General features: G+C 37.1%; 1 protein-coding gene and 1 non-coding gene across 2 annotated transcripts in view; both read right to left on the bottom strand.

The window, feature by feature from the left end:
* Positions 1-372: 372 nt before the first annotated feature.
* The window catches only part of G2e3 (G2/M-phase specific E3 ubiquitin protein ligase), a 46,561-nt gene continuing 25,233 nt past the window's right edge, over positions 373-21,700 (bottom strand). Inside the window, exons 9-15 of the mRNA XM_045154504.1 lie at positions 19,307-19,431; positions 19,071-19,200; positions 16,800-17,107; positions 13,756-13,937; positions 7,113-7,285; positions 2,297-2,487; positions 373-955 (exon numbers count right to left, since the gene is read on the bottom strand). Coding sequence (XP_045010439.1) covers positions 687-955; positions 2,297-2,487; positions 7,113-7,285; positions 13,756-13,937; positions 16,800-17,107; positions 19,071-19,200; positions 19,307-19,431 — 1,378 coding nt within the window. The 3' untranslated portion in view covers positions 373-686. The remainder of the gene's footprint in view (positions 956-2,296; positions 2,488-7,112; positions 7,286-13,755; positions 13,938-16,799; positions 17,108-19,070; positions 19,201-19,306; positions 19,432-21,700) is intronic.
* LOC123462576 lies at positions 14,967-15,028 on the bottom strand. Its single transcript, XR_006638374.1, has one exon. It is a non-coding gene; the product is annotated as a U7 small nuclear RNA (small nuclear RNA).

Below are 21,700 nucleotides of genomic sequence, written 5' to 3'. Positions count from 1 at the left end.
TTTTCCCATCTGCTCTAACGTAAATGCAGTATTGCTTATTTTCTTATAAATCCCATTATAAGAACATTTACAAACTTTAATTTAGTGTCATCCTAGAAAAGTAAAACTAGCACATGCTTCTGACTCATGATAAGATTAAACTAGGTTTGTACTTTTTTTTTTTTTTTTCGAGGCAGGGTTTCACTCTATCTCAGGCTGATCTGGAATTCACTATGTAGTGTCAGGATGGCCTTGAACTCACAGCAATCCTCTCTTTGCTGGGATTAAAGGCATGATCCACCACATCCAGCTCCAATCAGCTTTTTTCTTTAATGCTTTAAAATAACTTGAAAAGTAAAAAGAAAAAAAAAAAAACCTATAAAAATTATGGCATCCTAAAGGCAATTCTAATTTACAAAAATAGTAAGTGAACAGTTTTTTCTTATATATGTCATGCTACTATACCTGAATTAAAATCTGTACAACTGTTTTAAAAATACTTATATTGATGTTTCGATAATAGTCAAAAATATCACAAATTTTGACCGGAGTACCTTAATCATATTTTTTTTGTGGTTAAAATGGTCAAAAAATTCCTTTGTATTAATATCATATATTTTATTAGTCCAAGAAGCTGACACATTTGTTCAAACGTGATTAATAGAAACAAAACATTATCCAAAGCAGCTTCTAAAGAATGTCTTTGCTCAAAGAACATTTTGATGTCCAGTGTAGTGAGGGCTCTCTTCCTGCCCTAGTCTGGGCCTGTTCCTTATGGCAGAGTCCATGTTTTCTTGAAATTCTTTGTACGTGTGTGTGGTTGGAAGAGCTAAGCAGTTACTACACTTGTTCCCAACAGGAAAGGCCATAGGTTGACACTCAATCGAAGGAGTGGGTTTAAATCCAGCAGGTGGAATGGAACTGCAACCGGTTGCAAACACAAGAATGTCTTCCATTGTTGTTGAAGATTTACCATCTGAGAAAGAAAAAATGAAATTACATACTGCTATCATCATAGACTCTTTCCCCAACTAGACTGGAAATTGAAACAACAGATTTCCACATTCATCTCCAGCAAACTAAAACACTAAGTCAAGTGTGGTAACAGGTAAACAGTATAGTCAGTAAGTGAATATTGCTGGGTATAGTGGTGCACAACTTTAATCCCAGCACTTGGGGGTTGGGTTGTTGTGAGTTTGATGATAGCCTGGACTACAAAGTGAGTTCCAAGTCAGAAATGGCTACAGAAAGACCCTGACTCAAAAAAAAAAGTGAATCTCAAAGCTGGACTCAAAATCAGAGACAAACTACTAGCATTTGACCTCTTCTAGCTAATTGGTTTTTTTGTTTTGTTTTGTTTTACAAGGTAGGGTTCTCACTCTAACTCAGGCTGACCTGAAATTGACTATGTAGTCTCAGGGAGGCATCGAACTCATGGTGATCTTCCTACCTTTGCCTCCCCAGGCTGGCATTAAAGGTGTGCACCACACCCTGCCCTTCTTCTAGCTAGCTGTTAATTAATATGATATTTAAGCAATGCAAAGAGGCTGGGTATGAAGGTGCATGCCTTTAATCCCAGTAGTTGGGAAACAGAGGTAGGAGGATCACTGTGAGTTCAAGGCCAGCCTGAGCTAAAACAAGATCTTACCTCAAAAAAAAAAAAAAAAAAAAGAAATGATAAACTAAAAATCTAGATAAAAGTTTAAATTCATTAAAATAGATTTTACATTGCTAATTTTCAGTAATAAGTATCTCTGGAATTGGGCTGGAGAGATGGCTTAGCGGTTAAGTGCTTGCCTGTGAAGCCTAAGGACCCCTGTTCGAGGCTCGATTCCCCAGGACCCACTTTAGCCAGATGCACAAGGGGGTGCACGCATCTGGAATTTGTTTGCAGTGGCTGGAGGCCCTGGTGCACCCATTCTCTCTCTCTCTGCCTCTTTCTCTGTCTGACACTCTCAAATAAATAAGAATAAACAAAAAAAACATTTAAAAAAAATCACTGGAATAGCCGTAACCAGTGATTAAAGGCTAGTTCTGTGTAACTTTAAATTCAAAACAAAAACCAGCTAATTAGTTTTAAGACTGTTAAATGCTGTCACAATTACCTATATATTTAACATTTTCTAGACAAACTTTTATCTCAAATTATGTAGAACATTGCAGCATACAAGTTTACTTAATAACCTTTTCTGAAAATGTTTCCTTTGTTAATAGAAAGTTAGCAGACTTAACTCTTATAAGTGGCAGGAGGCAAAAATCTAAGAATTAAATATGCTTTAAACAATCACTCTGAGACAGTTAAAACAAATTCACATACCCTCAACAGTTTGTAAGTAACTGTTCCAAAATCCCAAAGTTTGTACGTCAGGTAATGTATGTACTCTGAAAAGATCACTAAGGATTTCTGCAGAAAGAGTCTCAGGTTTATGACAGAGGATTTTATAAAATGCTTCTGGGTAAGTCTGAATTTTCTCCAAAACTCCAAGAGTTTTCAGACCCTGTTTAAAACTTGAGAAGAAAAATGATAATTCAACATGTACACATATATTACATTATTAGTAAATGAAGATTTGCTACCAGCTTACCTGGTGATTAAGATAAAAACAAATGAAAAGTAGTTGCCCACAAAGCTACTGCATGCATTTACACATGAGGGATGCTATATATAATATACTTTCAAATCCACAAGCAGTAATAAGTATTTTGTATGACTATATTATTTGGCTTTCTGGTTTTAAAACTTTTCTTATGTTATTAAAATATCTTGAAGTTTCTTAGAAATTACAAAGGGGAAAATAAAAAACCCCTAGCTAAATGAAAACCTTAAATTTATGCACTATTAAAAAGAAATTAACAGAGACAACAAATTTGGAACATATTTTAATCTATAATGATAAAATCAATTGCCTATTATACAAAAATACATAAAAGATCAAATATTCATTAAAACATAACATTATAAGAAGAAATAAATATTTTACAATACAAATAATATGTAAAGAACACAGGCTATTATTTCTATCTATAATAATGGCTCTCCCTCTACCCTTCAGATAATCTGCTGTATTACTTATCTCCTCTTTTTATTAATTTTTTCCCAAGAGGACCTAAACAGTATGTTTGGAAGTTATACATTCTACTTGTATTATTTTAGAATGTTTCCTTAAAAAGATTTACACTTGATTTAATATAACTTAAAGCCAACTAATGCTTCCCCACTATAAGTTTCTTAAAACAGTACTATTTGACTGATTCCATTTTATACTGCACCCATCCTTTCTTTCCAGTCACTGCAATAACACCTTGTCTCAATTTGTTCTCTTTTCTAAATCCTTAGTGTGCCATTCCTAATTCTTGTTTCCCAGGATAATGGAATGATTTGTCTTTACTTTATTCTTTATCTTAACATTTCACTTTTGTGCAGTTTGTTTTGCTTTTAGCATTCTGATTAGGCTTCACAGAGTTCTGTATTTAGCTGCTATGCACTTGCTTATGTCTAGCATAAATAAGTATTAGAATCTCAAGACCAATTACTTTGTTGATTTTGTGGTTCATACATAAACTTTAAAAATAAGTTGGGTACGGGGGTGCTGGAGAGATGGCTTAGCAGTTAAGTGCTTGCCTGTGAAACCTAAGGACCTCAGTTCGAGGCTCAATTCCCCAGGACCCATGTAAACCAGATGCCCAAGTGGTGCACACGTCTGGAGTTGCAGTGGCTGGAGGCCCTGGTGCGCCCATTCTCTTCCTATCTATCTACCTACCTCTTTCTCTCTCTGTTGCTCTCAAACAAACAAATTAATTAATTAAAAATAAGCTAAGGGCAAGTAGAAGGTTTTGATATTTCCAAAATATGAAAATAGAGGAAATGGCAATCCAACATAGGTGCTCAAAGAGAGTAAAGTATTGGGACCATAGAGAGAAGCTATTCCTTAAGTTTCTATCTTTGGGAGTCTTAGCAATATAAGTCAGCTTACAGGAAGTTACAGAGCATATGAATTAAAAGCTCTAATAAAATTTGCCATGTATGGAATCAGAGACTACAGAGGAACAATCTCACTCTTCCTTTGGCTGTAGTAGAGGCTTTCTTTTCTTGGTTTTCTTTCTATTGAAAAATATCAAGAAAACAGCACCAAGTTCATTTATACCTCTGAACACTACAAAAAGAAAGTGTATATGAGGCCAGGTTGCTTCCTTATTCTTATTTAGTTTCATAATATAAAGATGTTTGAAAAGTAAGCACCCTTATTGTTGGAGAGATATCTAGGATACTAGGTTACTTTACTATTTCTAACATCTGCTGAGCTATTTTCTTATAAGCTCACTATATATTTTGCTACAGAATTTTCCATCTATTACACCAAAGGAGGGATTACTCAGTAATTTCTTTTTTTAATCATCCCAACTCCTATTTAATTTAAACACCACTTAATAGGGAAACTTTTTGTGACCTTCTGACTTCTCAGACCTATAAAACCAAAAAGTAGAAAGGAATGACAGTGATTTTAATTGCTCTGCAATGATAAATAAACTATTTGTAGCTAGATGAAGTACTGGGAAAAATTGCTAAGTGCAAACCAAAACAAAACCAGCCCAAGAAATATGCCTACTTACTACCATGGAGCTATAAAACAAACTGTTTTGAATTATTAGTAGAAAAGGTGTGGCTGGTTTGTTACTATTTATCTAATAAAAGAGATTAAATACACACACACACACACACACACACACACACACACACACACACACATTTTTCTGCTATCATTACAAATAAAAAGAAATGCCAACTGGTTACTTTATAAGGAGATAGAAGGTAGAGGTAACAGAGATGAAAGCTATGCTTCCTTGAATTCAGTCAGTATCAGAGAGCTAAATATTTTACCATATACTTACCTTTGCAGCTATACAAATATGTTTTTTAAAATAAATTTTAGCCTGATGTGGTGGCACACGCCTTTAATCCCAGCATTTGGGAGGCAGAGGTAGGTGGATCGCTGTGAGTTAAAGGCCACCCTGAGACTACATAGTGAATCCCAGGTCAGCCTGGGCTACAGAGAGGCCCTACCTTAAAAAACCAAAAAATAATAAATAAATAAATTTTAATAAAAATTAGTTACTAAGAATAAGAAATGAATGGTGTGGGAATGGCTCAGTGGTAGAAGTTGCTTGTTTGCAAAACCTGCTGGTCTGGGTTCAATTCCCTGGCAGCTACATAAAGCCAAATGCACAAAGTGGCATAAACACCTGGAATTTGTTTGCATGACAAGAAGTTCTGGCATGCCCAGACTCTTTCTCTCAAATATAAGTAAATATTTAAAAAGAATATATGATGAGAAAGAAATACCCAGTTAATATTATAATCACCTGAGAATCACCAAATGACTTATAAGCTTAGTAATCTGACTGTACAGTCCTTTACAAGAAATGCAATTTTATTTTCAGCAATATTTTATTGGTAAAAATGTCAGTATTACTATCATGAGACTATTGCTTATAAATGTTGAAAAATAAAATCAAGCTGGTAAATCTTTTAATTCTCCAGTGTACTTAAGAATTGGGATTCTTGGGCTGGAGAGATGGCTTAGCGGTTAAGTGCTTGCCTGTGAAGCCTGAAGACCCCAGTTTGAGGCTTGATTCCCCAGGACCCATGTTAGCCAGATGCACACATCTGGAGTTCGTTTGCAGTGGCTGGAGGCCCTGGCATGCCCATTCATATTTCTCTCTCTCTATCTGCCTCTTTCTCTCTCTGTTACTTTCAAATAAGTAAATAAAATTAAAAAAAAAAAAGAATTGGGATTCTTAAACTACATTGGATGAAACACACTTGTAATCCCAACAGTTGGGAGGGAGAAGTAGTAGGAACAAGAGATCAAGGCCATTCTCAGCTGCATAGTGTAGTTTAAGGCCAGCCTGGGTTACAAGAGAGACTGAGGGAAGTGGCTATTTTCCACATGGGACAAGTAAAACGTTAAATAAAAATCAAGTAACAGTGAATGAGAATTAGCATTACAAATGGTGTATTTTATCTTAAATAAAGAGCAAAGCAAGACATCTGTTATTTCTTATATTTTCCAGTTCTGGTCCACTGAAAAGGACTGGTAAAACAAACATCTATAGCATTTGGACTATGGTTCTGAAGTGAAGTACCATTCCCATTAACAGAAAAAAAGGTTCCTTACAACCAGAATGTACAATACGACTCTGAAGCCCTGTTGCACCATGAATCTCAAAAGCTACAAGACTATTAAAAGTTCCATCAAAAGAAAGAGCCTGAAAATGAATAACTGAGCTGGGCTTGGTTTAATATAGCTGTAACCCCAGCAATTGGGAGATAAATCAGAAGGACAAGTACTTTACTTCCAGAGCTGTTTCCCAGCCCATATAAATTGAATTAATGACTTCTGAGATGACACTTTAATCATTTCAGTCTAATAATTGGAGTAAATAACAAGGGAGGGTACAGATAAACATGATTAGCTATACCTTGGCAACTGTTAGAACTGGCTTGGTGGTATTTGAGGAGACGCACAAGTTTCAAACTTCTTTTAAGTATTTATGGGACAAAGAGCTTGCAGAAATGTTCTAAAGAAGCGTGAAAACCAGATTTTGTTAATCATAAAATAGCCAGAACCTTTCTCAACCAGCAGCTGGCAGGTGCCTACTGGCTAGTGTATGAACAGGTAGACAAGAAAGTTAATTTTATGTGGGAAGAAGATTAATGATTTTTATTTTAAAAAATTATAAACTGAAATGATTGCTTCTACCTATGTTGCTTTTGTTAATTCTATACAGAATGATGAGAACAGTAATTATCCTTACAATTAACTTTAAGCTGGGTGTGGTGGTAAATGCCTTTAAAGCATTATTTTAAAATAGCACTTAAATTTTTTCCTGGAAATTAAACATTTACATTACCAAATATATCCCACATTCTAAATAAGAAACCACATTAAACCAGCACTCAGGAGGCTGAGGTAGGAGGACCGCAATGAACTTGAGGCCACCCTGAGTCTACATTGTGAATTCCAGGTCAGCCTGGGCTAGAGCAAGACTCTACCTCAAAAAACCAAAAGGAAAAAAACCAAAACAAAGCATGTAATTTGAGAGAATCTTTAAAATATAAGCAAACAACTTACCTTTCAAAGGGTGCTTTGACTCTTGTAATTACATGGTTAAAAAGTATGTCTTTTACCAACCTATATTTATCACTTAATGTTGTTATAAGTCTTAGACATCCAATAAGTTCTAGGTAGTTATAGTATTCATTTATTACTGAGTTTAAGTCAGCTGTACTTGTTGCAGTATTTATCTGTAACACATAAGAAAATATACCCACTCTACTCATTTACTCTGAGTGATATTTACATTTCAAATGACATGCGTTATATTCAATTTTGAGTACTACTATCAGGGTAGAGTGAAAGTATACCACGAAATATTTTCCTAGTCTAAATCCTACCTCAGCTTCCTAAGTGCTAGGTTTATAGTCATGAACCACTATGCTCAGCTTTCAGCATATTTTTAAGACAAAATTCCTTTTCATACCAACTTTTCTTTGCCTTTTTATTCCCCCTATCAGACTTTTTTGTTTAGAAGCCATCTTAGCTAAGGGTTTATTTTATAAGGGTTTTCCAAGTGTATATGCCAAATCATCTATCTGTAAAAGTGGCACATCTTCAAAAAAAAAAAAAGAACCAAATAAAACAGGTTTCTAGCCCTTTCCTTATTGCTAGTGTGTTTACTACCAAACTCAATTTTCCCCCCTAGGCTTAGATAAATAAGACAATACTTTGTTTTGGAAGATTCAGTTTTGACCATTTTGCTTTCTTCCTTAGGCTTCTCACTGCATTTAAAACCTCCAGCTTTTTTTCTTTTTTTTCACGATTTCTGCTACTCAACTAGTTCCGATCCATTGCTTGTTCATTCAGTGAAATACCAGGTACAATGTTCTATTTATCATTGAAGACAGGATACGGAATTAGTTCTTATAACTCTCAGAATTTACATTTTAGAAGGAACACAGAAAATAAATGTGCTGCCATTTTTAAGATATCTTGTATGACCAACACAAAAACAAAAGGACAGAGTGATATAATGGTTAGGATATATGCAAGTTGGGGCTTAGTCTTAGCTTCTTCAGTGAATGGATCCAAAAACCAGTGGCTCTAGAAGAAATGACAGCCAGGAAGAAGGGTCAGTGGATAAAGCATTTGCTGTGCAAGTGTGAAGACCAAATCCACTTCAGCATCCATGTAAATGCCAAGTGAATATGATGGCCTGCCTGGGGTCCCAGACTTGTTAGGTGAAGACAGGATCCCCAGAGCAACCTGACTAGCTAAATTGGCAACTCTGAGTTCAACTGAGAGACTGTCTTCAGTGATGGGGAAGACATCTGATTAACCTCTGCTCTCCCAAATGTGCACCCACATGTATTTAAGTATGCATACACATGCAGCACAATATATATACACACACAGAAAGAAAGAAAGAAAGAAAGAAAGAAAGAAAGAAAGAAAGAAAGAAAGAAAGAAAGAAAGAAAGAAAGAAAGAAAGAAAGAAAGAAAAGAAAAGAAAAGAAAAGAAAAGAAAAGAAAAGAAAAGAAAAGAAAAGAAAAGAAAAGAAAAGAAAAGAAAAGAAAAGAAAAGAAAAGAAAAGAGAAGAGGAAAGTGCTGTTTACTAAAATCTGTTGTCTGGATTTGAGAGTAGAGATTGGCAAATTGTGTTGGCCAGATCTGGCCTACCTCTTTGTGTAAGTTCTTTTGGAATACAACCAAACTTACTTACTCAGCATCCACCTGATTCACACTTTAGTGATAAATGGAATAGCTGTGACAGACAAAGCATGAAATACTATTTGGCCCTCTACAGAAATGACCTCTGCTTTAAAGGCATAGATGTGATGCCCAGAATCATGGAGTTGTGTTTCTTCTCATGGTGCAATCACTTGGAATACTTCATTTGTGTAGACTGCTCTTACAGGAGAAAGAAGTGTAGAGCAGGGAGGGTGACCCATTGTTTTGACTCATCTCCTGAACAGATCTCAGTCATATAGCCACACTTAGCTACATGACAAATTTGGCTATGAGTCTGAGGCCAGCCTGACTACATAGTGAGTTCCAGGTTAGTCTGAGCTAGAATGAGACCCTGTCTTAAAAACAAAAACAAAGCAAACAGAAGCAGCAGCAATAACAAAAAGACCCAGGTTGGGCTCAATGTATTAGCAAGACCCTGATCTTATTTGCATATAAGATTCTGGATGCTCAACAAACAGATCTGTGAGTCATTCAGAAATAAGACAGAATTGCTAAAAAGAATGTAAAACGAGGACTTCAGACAACAATGGAGAACCAATCCCCAAGTTTCAGGGTCAAGAGGAAGAAGCATTAAGAAAAGTAGTTGTGGGCTGGAGAGATGGCTTAGCGGTTAAGCGCTTGCCTGTGAAGCCTAAGGACCCCGGTTCGAGGCTCGGTTCCCCAGGTCCCACGTTAGCCAGATGCACAAGGGGGCGCACGCGTCTGGAGTTCGTTTGCAGAGGCTGGAAGCCCTGGCGCGCCCATTCTCTCTCTCTCCCTCTATCTGTCTTTCTCTCTCTGTCTGTCGCTCTCAAATAAATAAATAAATAATTTTTTTTTAAAAAAAAAAAGAAAAGTAGTTGTGATCAAAGGTAGGGGGACTGGCTGTGGTGATGCACACCTTTAGTCCCAGCACTTGGGAGGCAGATAGGAGGATGGAGGCCAGCCTGGAACTACAGAGTGAATTCCAAGTCAGCCTGGACAAGAGTGAGACCATCCTTTGGGGAAAAAAAAAAAAAAGCAATTATAAGAAAATGTGATTGTAGAATCTATAGAAGATGAAGAGTTAGACAAGAAGGCTTCCAGACAGAGATATTTAGATTCTTGGGTATAAGCTATGATATAATTAACAGATGGCTGATCATAGGAAGGAATGGAAGACAAAGGCAACTTAAAGAATTTTAATTCTTTTTTAAATTTTTATTTGAGAGAGAGAAACAGGTATGCCAGGACCTCTAGCTACTGCAAACAAACTCCAGACACACATGCCACCTTATGCATCTGGCTTACATGGGTGCTGGGGAATTGAATCTGGGTCCTCAGGCTTTGCAGTCAAGTGCCTTAACCACTAAGGCATCTCTTCAGCCCAAGATTTTTTTATCTTTTGGTAAAAACACAAAAGAAAAAAATGAAGGGCTGGAGAGATGGCTTAGCAGTTAAGGCATTTGCTGCAAAGCCAAAGGACCTTGGTTCAATTCCCAAGACCCATGTAAGCCAGATGCATGAGGGGGCACATGCATCTGGGGTTAATTTGCAGTGGTTGGAGGCCCTGACCCACCCATTCTCTCTCTCTCCCTCTCTCAAATAAGTTAAAAATTTTTAAAAAAGAAGAAAAATGAAGTTAAAAGGCAATTTAATATATGATTTTAACAAGTCCTGGTGGCACACACATGTAATCCCCATCAGTTGGGAAGCTGAACAAGGACGATCAAAAGTTCCAGGATCCTGTACATAAGTGAACTGAAAGACTGTACCACCAAACTTCAAGAGATCAGGCTAGAATCTGGCAGGAAGTCAGTTTCTAGATGGTTTGCCCATACAGTACTAGAAAACATTATATAAGTTGCTGGAGGAAACTGGCCAACATTGTGAACAAGGAGAGGACACTGCTATATGAAAGCAAACCAGCCTGACAATACATACACACCTGTACAATGATAGCATCCAGACTACGTGGGTATCCAATGGCTCTCTGATTGACTAAGAGATCTACTCAGTGGAAAGTAACCTACAGCTGGAACTGGGAACCAAGTCAGAATCATACAGAGACCAAGATTATGGACTCCAACAAGATGCACCCACTAGTTTTTGGCCAAAAGAGACTAGACCCATCAAAATCTCTCTAAATTAACAAGTTTATCCCCCTTAACCTACGCTAATTTCACTCTCTATTGGAGAATTTGTGTTTCTTTTACAGAAGGCAGCAAGAACCTAGGGCAACCAAAATCTATCAACAAAATGAGAAAAGATGGGTGACTCCATTGAAGGAGATAAGCCACCCCTTGCACATAAAGTAGGGCCTAGGTAAAAGCGAGGAGAGATTGATGAGATGAGCAAGAGTGCTGCTTTTATGGAGAGCCTGACACCTGTACCAGGGTGATGAGACAGATACTGACACTCCAAACATGCCAAAGCAGAAATCTAGAAGCTGCTGAGAGCTCAACACTAAAGTAGACTTAAAACATACCCACCGTAGTTCAGGGAATTTTGCGAAAGGGGGGGGGGGGGAGATTGTAAGAGTCACAGAGTGGAAGGGAATAGAGAGGTATTGCCCCACCCCACAATGACTGACGCTGCTCTCACAACTCATAATTCACAACCCCATGGTAAATACCAACAATTTCAGTGAGAAGAGCCCTCAGTGGAATGGGGGCAGCGAGGAAGGAAATGATGGTACCAGCACATGATGTGTCCACACAAATTTCTTTAACAGGGCTGGAGAGATGGCTTAGTGCTTAAGTGCTTGTCTGTGAAGCCTGAGGACTCGGGTTTAAGGCTTGATTCCCCAGGACCCACGTTAGCCAGATGCACAAGGGGGCACATGTGTCTGGAGTTCCTTTGCAGTGGCTGGAGGCCCTGGCACGCCCATTCTCTCTCTCTCTGCCTCTTTTACTCTCTGTCTGTCACTCTCAAATAAATAAACAAAACTAAACAAAAATAATTTTTTAAAAAGTTTCTAAACAATAACAACAATAAACAGCTGGGTGTGATGACACATACCTTTAATCTCAGCACTTGGGAAGCAGAGGTAGAAGAATCGTCGTGAGTTTGACAATTCTTCCAGGTCAGTCTGGGCTAGAATGAAAGGCTACCTCGGGGGGAAAAAAAGTTCCAGGAAAAGGCTGGAGAGATGGCTCAGTGGTTAAAGGTGCTTGCTTGCAAAAATCCTAATGGCCTGGGTTCAATTCCCCAGTATCCACATAAAGGCAGATGCACAACATGGCACATGTGTCTGGAGTCTGCAGTAGCAGGAGGTTCTGGGATGCCCATACTCATTCTCTTTCAAGTATAATTTTTTTTTTCCCTGAGGGTCTCCGGCCCAGGCTGACCTGGAATTCACTATGTAGTCTCAGGGTAGCCTCAAACTCACAGTGATCCCCCTGCCTCTGCCTCCTGATTGTTAGGATTAAAGGCATGTGCCACCATGCCTGGGTTTTTTTTTTTTTTTTTTTTTTTTTGAGGTAGGGTCTCTTAGAACTTACTCTATAGTCCCAGGCTGGCCTTGAACTCAAAGTGATGCTTCTACCTCTGCCTCCTGAGTGCTGGGATTAAAGCTATGCACCACCACACTTGGCTCAATAAAACTACCTTTAAAAAAGAAAAACAAGAGTTCCAGGAGAGCCTGAGATAACTGAAACCCTATCTCAGAAGAAACAAACAAGTAAGCACAACAAACATGATTTTAAGAGCAACTGTTTTGAGCCAAATATTAGTACTGTTATAACATACTCATACTTGCATAATTTTGTGAATTTTAGAATCTGAGGCTTAAGATGATCTAAGTCACACAACTGTTTCAACTAAAATCTCACTTCTGAGCCCAGGTATGCTGCTTCAGTTTCCAAATCAGAAATAATATAAAAACATGTAAGCACTAACAGCTATCTACTTGGGGTTATGACATATGAGTTTATACATGAGACATATATAGTACAAGGTCCAGTTTTTTTTTTTTTTTTTTTTTGAGGTAGGGTCTCACTCTAGCCCAGGCTGACTTGGAATTCACCATGTGGTCTCAGGGTGGCCTCGAACTCACGGCAATCCTCCTACCTCTGCCTCCCAAGTGCTGGGATTAAAGCCGCGTGCCACATGCCCAGCTAAGGTCCAGTTTTAAAAAAATTTATTTAATATATAACAGGTTTACTCTTTTATCCTTGCTCCCATTATCCTGAGGGCCCTTCTTAGTCAGGTTATGGTGTTCACGGTGGGGTCACGAAGGCCTTACTCAGCACAAGGTCTATTTGAAGTGGTCTATAAACGGTAACTTTATTTTTGCTTATGTGTGAGTGTGTGTTTGTATGGTGCATTGGTGCATCTGTTTATGGAGGCCAGAGGACAACCCAAGGTATTCCAGAGGAACGGGGTCTCTCATTAGCCTGGAGATCACCAAGCTAGAATGGCTGGCCAGCAATGTACAGGAATTCTCCTCTCTCTGTAGGCACACCCCACCATGCCTGGCATTTCTTGGCAACTATTTTTAGGTGGAAGCAGGAAGACCTTATTTCCATATGGAAGAAATTCTGACTGGTAACTCACTTCCTTCCTGTCTTTAGGATTTACCTCTCTGCAGGAAGGTACACATCATCTGCTCTTTATGATGTTCTAAGGCACTTACCTCATATTGTCTCAGCAAGGTGGATAAATCCAGCTAGTCCTGGCTACTTTGACACAACCCCAAGTACTATTTCATAGACACACACACTTGCTCAATCGACATTAATACTACCACAATTATCTCCAGCTATCTTTTGTTTTTTGCACTAAGGTTTCACTATGTAGCCCAAACTATCCTCAGCCTCTTTGGAAGTGGGATTACCAATGAATCTATGCCCAGCTATATCAGTTTCTGAAATGAAATTGGTTCTGAACTCCAATGGTAAGCATAAATATTCTAACCAATCAATAGTTTTACTGTTCTACTGAAGATCAGATATTGATATGAAAATACATACATAGCAGATTTTAATAAATAGGTATGTTTCTTACCCTGATTATAATTTGTGCCACATCAAAGTCAGAAACATCATCCAAAATTGGTTGGGTATTTTCTGGTCCATAAGCAAGGCAGTTAAACAAAGTTTTAGAAAAGAAACCAGGTGAAGGACCACCATGAACTAAAGAAATAGCAAGCATTTTGCCAGCTTCATAATAAAGATTTTCTTTCAGAGCTGTAAACATAAATCAAAATAAATTAAATATATTTCTTTTAAAAATAGTTTATTTATTTATTTGCAAGCAGAGAGAGACAAAGAGAGAGCAAGAAAGGATGTACTAGGGCCTTTTGCCACTGTAAACAACCTCAAGACACAAGCACCATTTTGTATATCTGGCTTTATGTGGGCACTGGGGAATCGAACCCGAGTCGTTAGGCTTTGTAGGCGAGTGCCTTAACCAATGAGCTATCTCTCCAGCCCTAAATATATTTCTTTTAAGATAACCATCAGTTTAAATGAATATGTTTATAATTTAAACATTGGACAAACTTAAGAATAATAATCATGGAGCTGGAGAGATGGCTTAGTGGTTAAGGCACTTGCCTATGAAGCCTAAGGACCCAGGTTCAATTCCCTAGTACCCACAAAAGTCAGATGTGCAGGATGGTGCATGTGTCTGGAGTTCGTTTACAGCACCTAGAGGTCCTGGCACACCCATTCTCTCTACCTGCCTCTTTCTCCCACCCCCCTCAAATAAAATAAACAATAAATCAAGTTTTTTACACAGTAGTAATCAATTAGAAACTACTACCTTTATGTAGACATCATCTAAAAATCTACTTAAAATATATTTTTGGATATAAATAACCTATTGTAGAAGAAATCTAAATACAGAAAAATCACTGAAAAATACCTACCACTGGAAAATATACTCCTACCCCAATATGTAACTGTAAATTCTTTGGTACATTTCTGTCGGTAAATGAATATTTGACATCTACCTTTTTTCTACATACTTAAATTTTTTCTTATACTATTCAAAATTAGTAAAATCTACAGGTAACAGAAAGAATACACTATAATGGAAAACACTGCCTTATTGCTGGCTATCCCAGATGAGTGACATTTCTAACTATACGAGACATAATGTGACAGTCAACATCAACTTCATGTTTTTTTAATACATGATTTGATAAGGATAGAGTCCTATACATGTTGTATTAGTGGGTCAAAGGGTATGGACATTCTTTTTTTTTTTTTTTAAAGGGTTTTCCAGCATAAGCCAGAAAATCTGCTAGATAAATTCTAAAAAGGCTGTAACACTTCAGGTATGAATATTCTTTTAAGGCTGTTGAAGCAAATCATTCAATTATCTTTCAAAGAGACTGAAATAAATTCCAACAGTGGAAGCTACCTTACAATACACTCACAGCTGTTTTAAAAATGTTCTAACAACTGTGATGGTCCAGAAAGATTTTTCCTTTATATTTCTATTAAACAAAACATTTATTATTAAGCAATATGTATGGTCCTCCACTTATGATAACATCTCTTTAACAATAACATTATTAATAGCTACAGATAATAGATGAAGAAACTTACTTCCAGGTAGTATAATCAATCAAAGAACATAAAAGCTACTAAGTAGATGTGCACAAACTTGAATTCAGATTTTGGGATTTAAGCTCCTGTATACTCTTATGGCAAAGCGACCTTGCATTATTATTACCAAGAGGTTTTTTGTTTTAATTTAAGAACTATACAGAGCTAATACTAAACTTCGCCAATCAAGAAGTTCTAGCAAAAAAGAAAACAAAAGGAAATTCAAATGGATGAAGCCGTTGCACACTTTCAATTTTCCTGCGATTGAAAAAGTGCAACAAGTTTCTCAGAACAGAAATATCCACTTTTTTAATCAAATTAAGCCTTTACTTAAAGACCAAAAACAAACAAACAAACAAACAAACAAACAAACAAACAAACACAAAAAACCCACATATAAAAACTATTACAAGGGGCTGGAGACATGGCTCAACAGTTACGGCACCTGCCTGCAAAGCCCAAGGACCCATGTTCGATTCCCCAGTACCCATATAAGACCAGATGCACAAACTGACATGTATATGTGGAATTTGTTTACAGTGGCTAGAGACCCTGGCATGCCCTTCTCCATCTCTTCTATCTGCTTGCAAATAATTAAAAAAAATGTGTAGGCTAAGTACATTTAAAAATTTACTTAGATTTGGGCAGGAGAGATGACTCAGTTGATCAAAAGCTTGCCACACAATCATGAAGACCACTTATGTGGGTGCTGGGGTTTGATCCTCAGCACCTCTTAATAACATAAAAATATTATTCACAAACTAGAAAACTAAGCTAATACAAATTCAACATTGTAAAGAAATGTGCAAAATATACATTTAAAAAATATTAAAAATGAGACTGGAGAGATGGCTTAGCAGTAAAGGTGCTTGCCTGCAAAGCTTAAGTAATCCTATGTTCAACTCCCCAGAACCTGTGTAAACCAGATGTACAAGGTGGCACATGCATGTGTCTGGAGTGTATTTGTAGTGGCTAGAGGCCCTGGTGAGCCAATTCTCTATCTCTCTTTCATAAATTAAAAAAAAAAAGAAGAAGAGTCCAAATACTCATCTATCACACAGCTGGATTTTTTGTTTGTTTGTTTGTTTGAGGTAGGGACTCACTCTAGCTCAGGCTGACCTGGAATTCACTATGTAGTCTCAGGGTGGCCTTGAACTCATGGCAATCCTCCTATCTCTGCCTCCCAAGTTTTAGGATTAAAGGCATGTGCCACCACACTTGGCTACAGCTGGAAATTTTAATCAAATGAAATTCACAGAAATATAAATTTCAAGTACGTTTATAGTTCAGTGTAAAATCACTTAAGGTTATCGCTATAAAGTATGTTTTTAATGTTTCACCATAGGATTCACTTTTAAAAATATCACTTTTCGCGCTATTATTAAATCATTTCTCTCAGCTATAGATAATGAGTATTAATCCTACCAGCTATGTATTTTTTGTCTGCACATGCTATCTTCAGTATACAGTAAATAAAAGTAAATAAACAATTACCTTGTGAGTTTAAAGACAAGTTCTTTGAGATGGATCCTTCAAACAATGATGAGTTCTCAAGATGCTGTATTAAGAGACTGAAAAATTCTTGCTTTGAACCAGGATGCTCTCTTCTAAAATTATCATTTTCATTGACATACCAAACTTCAATTGTATATGAAGGATTAAAGTTTTGATTTCTGAATCCATCTAAGGCACTCTTCCACAGATTGCCCTTGTTGACAAATAATTTTTTAGTTTTTCTTTTAATTTGGAATCCTAACTCTATCAATATTGTTGAAATGTCTCTCCTAAGTTTGCTGTCTTGCCTATAAAACACAAATTTAAACAGAGTGTATCACTTTAAAGTACTATATGTGAAACAGCAATTATACAAATATAAGAAAAGGTTAAAAAAACAAAAAACAAGCTTCTTTTCCAACTTTCATCACAAAGGATACTTGCTGATACTGGAATCAAAACATTTATCTGATTACCTACTTTAAACTTCTGGATTCCTCATTTCATACTTCTGTGATCTCAGAATTATTTACAAGTACATTGCCAAATGGTTATCTCAAATGTGACTAATTCAGTGAATTAAGGTTTTAAGAGTCAGAAGTTCAAACTCTCCCCAGCACCTGTGTAAAAAGCTAGGCATGGCCCTGCATTCCTATACTGCCAGTTTGTATGTGGGGGGGGGGGGTTGGGATGGAGACAGGATGATTGGTAGGGCACCCTTTTAAGCTAGTCTAACCAAACTCCAGAGGAACTCCAGGTTCAGTGAGAGACTATCTCAGGGAAATAGGGCAGAGAGTGATAGGAAAGGACACTTGATACCCTCTGCACCTATACCCATGAGATACATATATTGGCACACATGCACATGCAAGCACACACACACACGTGCATACATCACACGCACCATATATACAACATATACATAAATATATCAAAAAGAAAAAATTCTTTAAAAAGAATTTATTTTAAAATCTTATGGAATCAGTACAATATTTACTGGTCAATCTTAAACTTTTCAAGGAGAAAAACTGATAAGACTCCTGACACTGGCAGTGATTATAATAAGCAACAATTATAATACCCTATAATAAACAACCTTCATGTCAAACAGGACTCTACTTTTGTGTTGTAGTTTTCAAGGTAGTGTCTCACTCGAGCCCAGGCTGACTTGGAACTCATTTTGTAGTCCCAAACTGGCCTTGAACTCACAATGATCCTACTACCTTTACCTACTGAGAGTTGGAATTAAAGTTATGTGGTAGCATGCCCACCTGGACTCTACTTTTTAAAAAGGGAAATGGTATGCTTGATATCTGAATTTCCTCTTACTCTGTAATCAAAATTTTAAGACATTTTCCAGAACGGTCTTAAGTTAGTACATAATTAAAGAAAAATAAAGTGATATCATTCTTCAAGCTTAATGTAATTTGATTTTTTGTTTCCTGTAGCAGTTACCTTCTAGTTATTGAGACAAAACACTTAACCTTGGGAGGAAGGATTTATCTCTGCTTAGTTTTTTTTTTCTTTTGGTTTAGGTCTCACTCTGGTCCAGGCTGATCTGGAATTCACTATATAGTCTCAGGGTAGCCTTGAACTCACAACAATCCTCCTAGATCCTCCTACCTCTGCCTCGCAGGTACTGGGATTAAAGGCATGTGTCACCAAACCCGGCTGCTTACAGTTTGAAGGGAAGTTTCATCATGGTAAGGAAAGCATAACACAAGCAGGAAGTATGTTTACACTGTCACGCAGCAGCAGCAGCAGCAAAGAAGTATCTGAATAGTTGGCTCTAAACACTCAATGGGCTAGACTAATAAACTTCAAGGTCTGTTCTTAATGGTACACCTCTCAAAGGCTGTATTAACTTCCCCAAATTGCCACCAGTGGAGGACCAAGTATTCAAAACACATGAGCCTATGGGGGACATTGTAAATTCAAACCACCACATTATCTATGTTCTCCTTCTTATCTTTGTCCTCTCCCTACTCCTCCCTTCTTTCTTCTCTCTCTCCCTCCCTCTATAACAGGGTCATCTCGTGTAGTCCAGGCTGGCCCCAAACGCATTATGTAATCAAGGAAAGCCTTGAACTCATTGGGTATGTAATACCATGCCCAAGGCACCTCATTTTCTTCTCCTATTCAATGATTTCAGGTCACAAGTTGGGTCTCACTATTTGCAAACACTCCTCTAAACTACTGGATAATAACTAATATGCTATGTGTGAGCGATATGTCATAATTTTCTATATTTCTAAAATTCAAAATACACACCTTAGTAGTTCTTTACGCTGAGCTCCAGGTGACTGTCTGGGTAACTTAGGTGATGACTCTTCCAATAAACAATCAGTAATTGCCATATTAATGGAGCTTGTTAATGCATGTTTTGGGGCCTTTTGGAAATCTACAAATTTAAATGGCAGTGTTAGCTTAATAGAAATACAGGCAAAACCTTTTTAATAATATGCACTTAAGTAAAAACAATTTTATTCAAAATTGCAAACTATTACCTGAATTGTAGATAATACCTCTACATTCCAAACACTCCCAATTTTGTTCCCATGTTCGTAGTGAGGAACAGGCTAAATGTGTTCCACTAGAACCACAACACTGACAGCGCTTTATTTCCCATTTGCTGAGGACATAAAGAAAAGTATATGCTTATGTTCTGTTATTGACTTAATCTAGTTCCATTTACCAGCCATGCCACAGACCCTGCCCTCTGCCATACACACACAGCCAACTCTTTTACCAAAGGGAAGGAAGCTTATTATGTATTCAGTACTACACAGTTTACAAAAGTGTTGATTGACTGACTGTTTTAGACAGGGTCTGTTATAGAACTATGTACCTCAGACTAGCTGTGAGCTCATGTTTCTCCTACCACATCCTCTCAAGTGCTGAGATTATAGATTTTTGCCACCCATATCTATAGTCTTAAAGCTTTTTCTTTTTTCTCTTTCACTGAATATACTTGTAACCAATTTTCCTAACTTGGAAACCTAAACTAATGCAGACGCACACACACATTCAAAGAATATAAAAATCATAAAGGTTTATGATTAAGGAAAAACTCAATTTTCCTTTACATTTGGAGAACTGTTTACAAGAAAACTGCATCAGTGTGTTTAATATGGAAGAAACTTTCAGTCAATTTCAAGGTATGCAATATCTAAAAAATAAGCTTGTTCTGACACTCAACCATGTCTAAGGTATTCATCTTCACATTCTTTCTAATCTTTGGTGCTCTGACCATGTTTCCCCATTATGACCTTTGATATGTGACAGTACATAGGCACCTTCCACTGAATGGGTATGAGCATACCATCCTCTTTGTAAAGAAACAAGATATAGTTCTCTTGGGTGCCAAGTCAGGTTGCCCAATTAAAAGGAGAAAGATGACAGTTAAAGAGTGCTTATTTCACACGAGGGCATCTTCTCATACTTTACATGAAAAGTTAATCCTTACAATTTTACAAGTTACAAAGATTCTCTGTTTCACTCACTATTTCAGAAGAGGAACTATAAGTACAGGTTAATTTCTCTAATTAAGCTTAGACTGGTTATACTTTGGGGCTATTTCCAAATCTGTTTGCCTGGCTTTAGAATCATGCTCCTAGCCACTATACCAAACTGCTTTCCACCAATACTACATTTTACCTGGATGAGAGAGAATACAACCACAAAGCAAGACATCCGCGTCCCAACAGAAAGGTAAAAAAAAGTTAACAATCTCAAAAAAAGAAAAAAAGTTGCAGAAAAAGGGGATTTTATAACTACTAATGGAGATCTGATATACAGGAAGAGCATAAAATGAATTTAGAAAATATCATCATCTGTAAATGTATTGCTTCTGAGAAATCTATATGCATTATCTTAATCCTTGAGGGAAACGTAAGACATGAATAATAATCAGATACTAGACCAAGTAACAAAGGCAAGAGTACATATAACTGGACACCTATGCATTCAGTGTGAGTGGTTGCTTAGCATGTGTGAAGGACTAGTTCAATCCTCAGTACCAAAGAAACAACAATAACTCTTAATATCTTAAACAAGATTACTGCCCTTGAAGGATTTTTTAAAATCACATTAAATCTTATTCATGCAAACTTTAGAGTAACCAGCATAGTAAAGGAATGGGGAGTCAAGAATACAAAGAGCTGCTTAGGGAATCTTTCAAAGTTCTCCAAACTGCAGTTAATGTTTCACAAACTAGGAGTTAATATAGCTAAGTCATTTTCTTAAAAAAATCAAGGCTTCTCAGAAAAGATGATATTCTGGCCTGCTCTCTAAGCCTAAGTATACTAAAGAAGATTTTATAAAAGGAATAGTAATTTATTTATTTATTTATTTTGAGAGAGTCAGAGAGAGAGACAGAATGGGTGTGCCAGGGCCTCCAGCCACTGCAAGGGAACTCCAGATGCATGTGCCACTTTGTGCATCTGGCTTACGTGGGTCCTGGGGAATCGAACCTCAGTCCTTTGGCTTTGCAGGCAAACACCTTCATGGTTAAGCCATCCCTCCAGCCCATAATTTAGTTTTATAAAGTGATTAAGACGTAGACAACACAACACAGGGGGGATACCATGAAAAGATCCATGTAGGAAGCAGCAGTCCAGGTGAAGGAGCAAGGCTTCTGAAGAACCCATACTCACTACACTGCATTCTTGAAGGAGACTAACAAAATGAACTTCTGTTATGTAAAACCACCTAGTCTTTAATATTTTATTATAAGAGCTCTGGGAAATTAAGCATTTTGTGTGTAATTTACATTTATAGCACCTCTTCAAACTAGAATAGCTATATTTTAAAGACTCAATAGCCATATGTGCCTAGTGGTAGTTCTAGAATATAAGCCCTAACGAAAACTGACCAGAGAAATATGTTACAAGTACACTGGA

The sequence above is a fragment of the Jaculus jaculus genome, chromosome 7 (genome assembly GCF_020740685.1).
Source record: "Jaculus jaculus isolate mJacJac1 chromosome 7, mJacJac1.mat.Y.cur, whole genome shotgun sequence".
Taxonomy (NCBI): domain Eukaryota; kingdom Metazoa; phylum Chordata; class Mammalia; order Rodentia; family Dipodidae; genus Jaculus; species Jaculus jaculus.
This window is presented reverse-complemented; position numbering and strand designations above follow the sequence as displayed.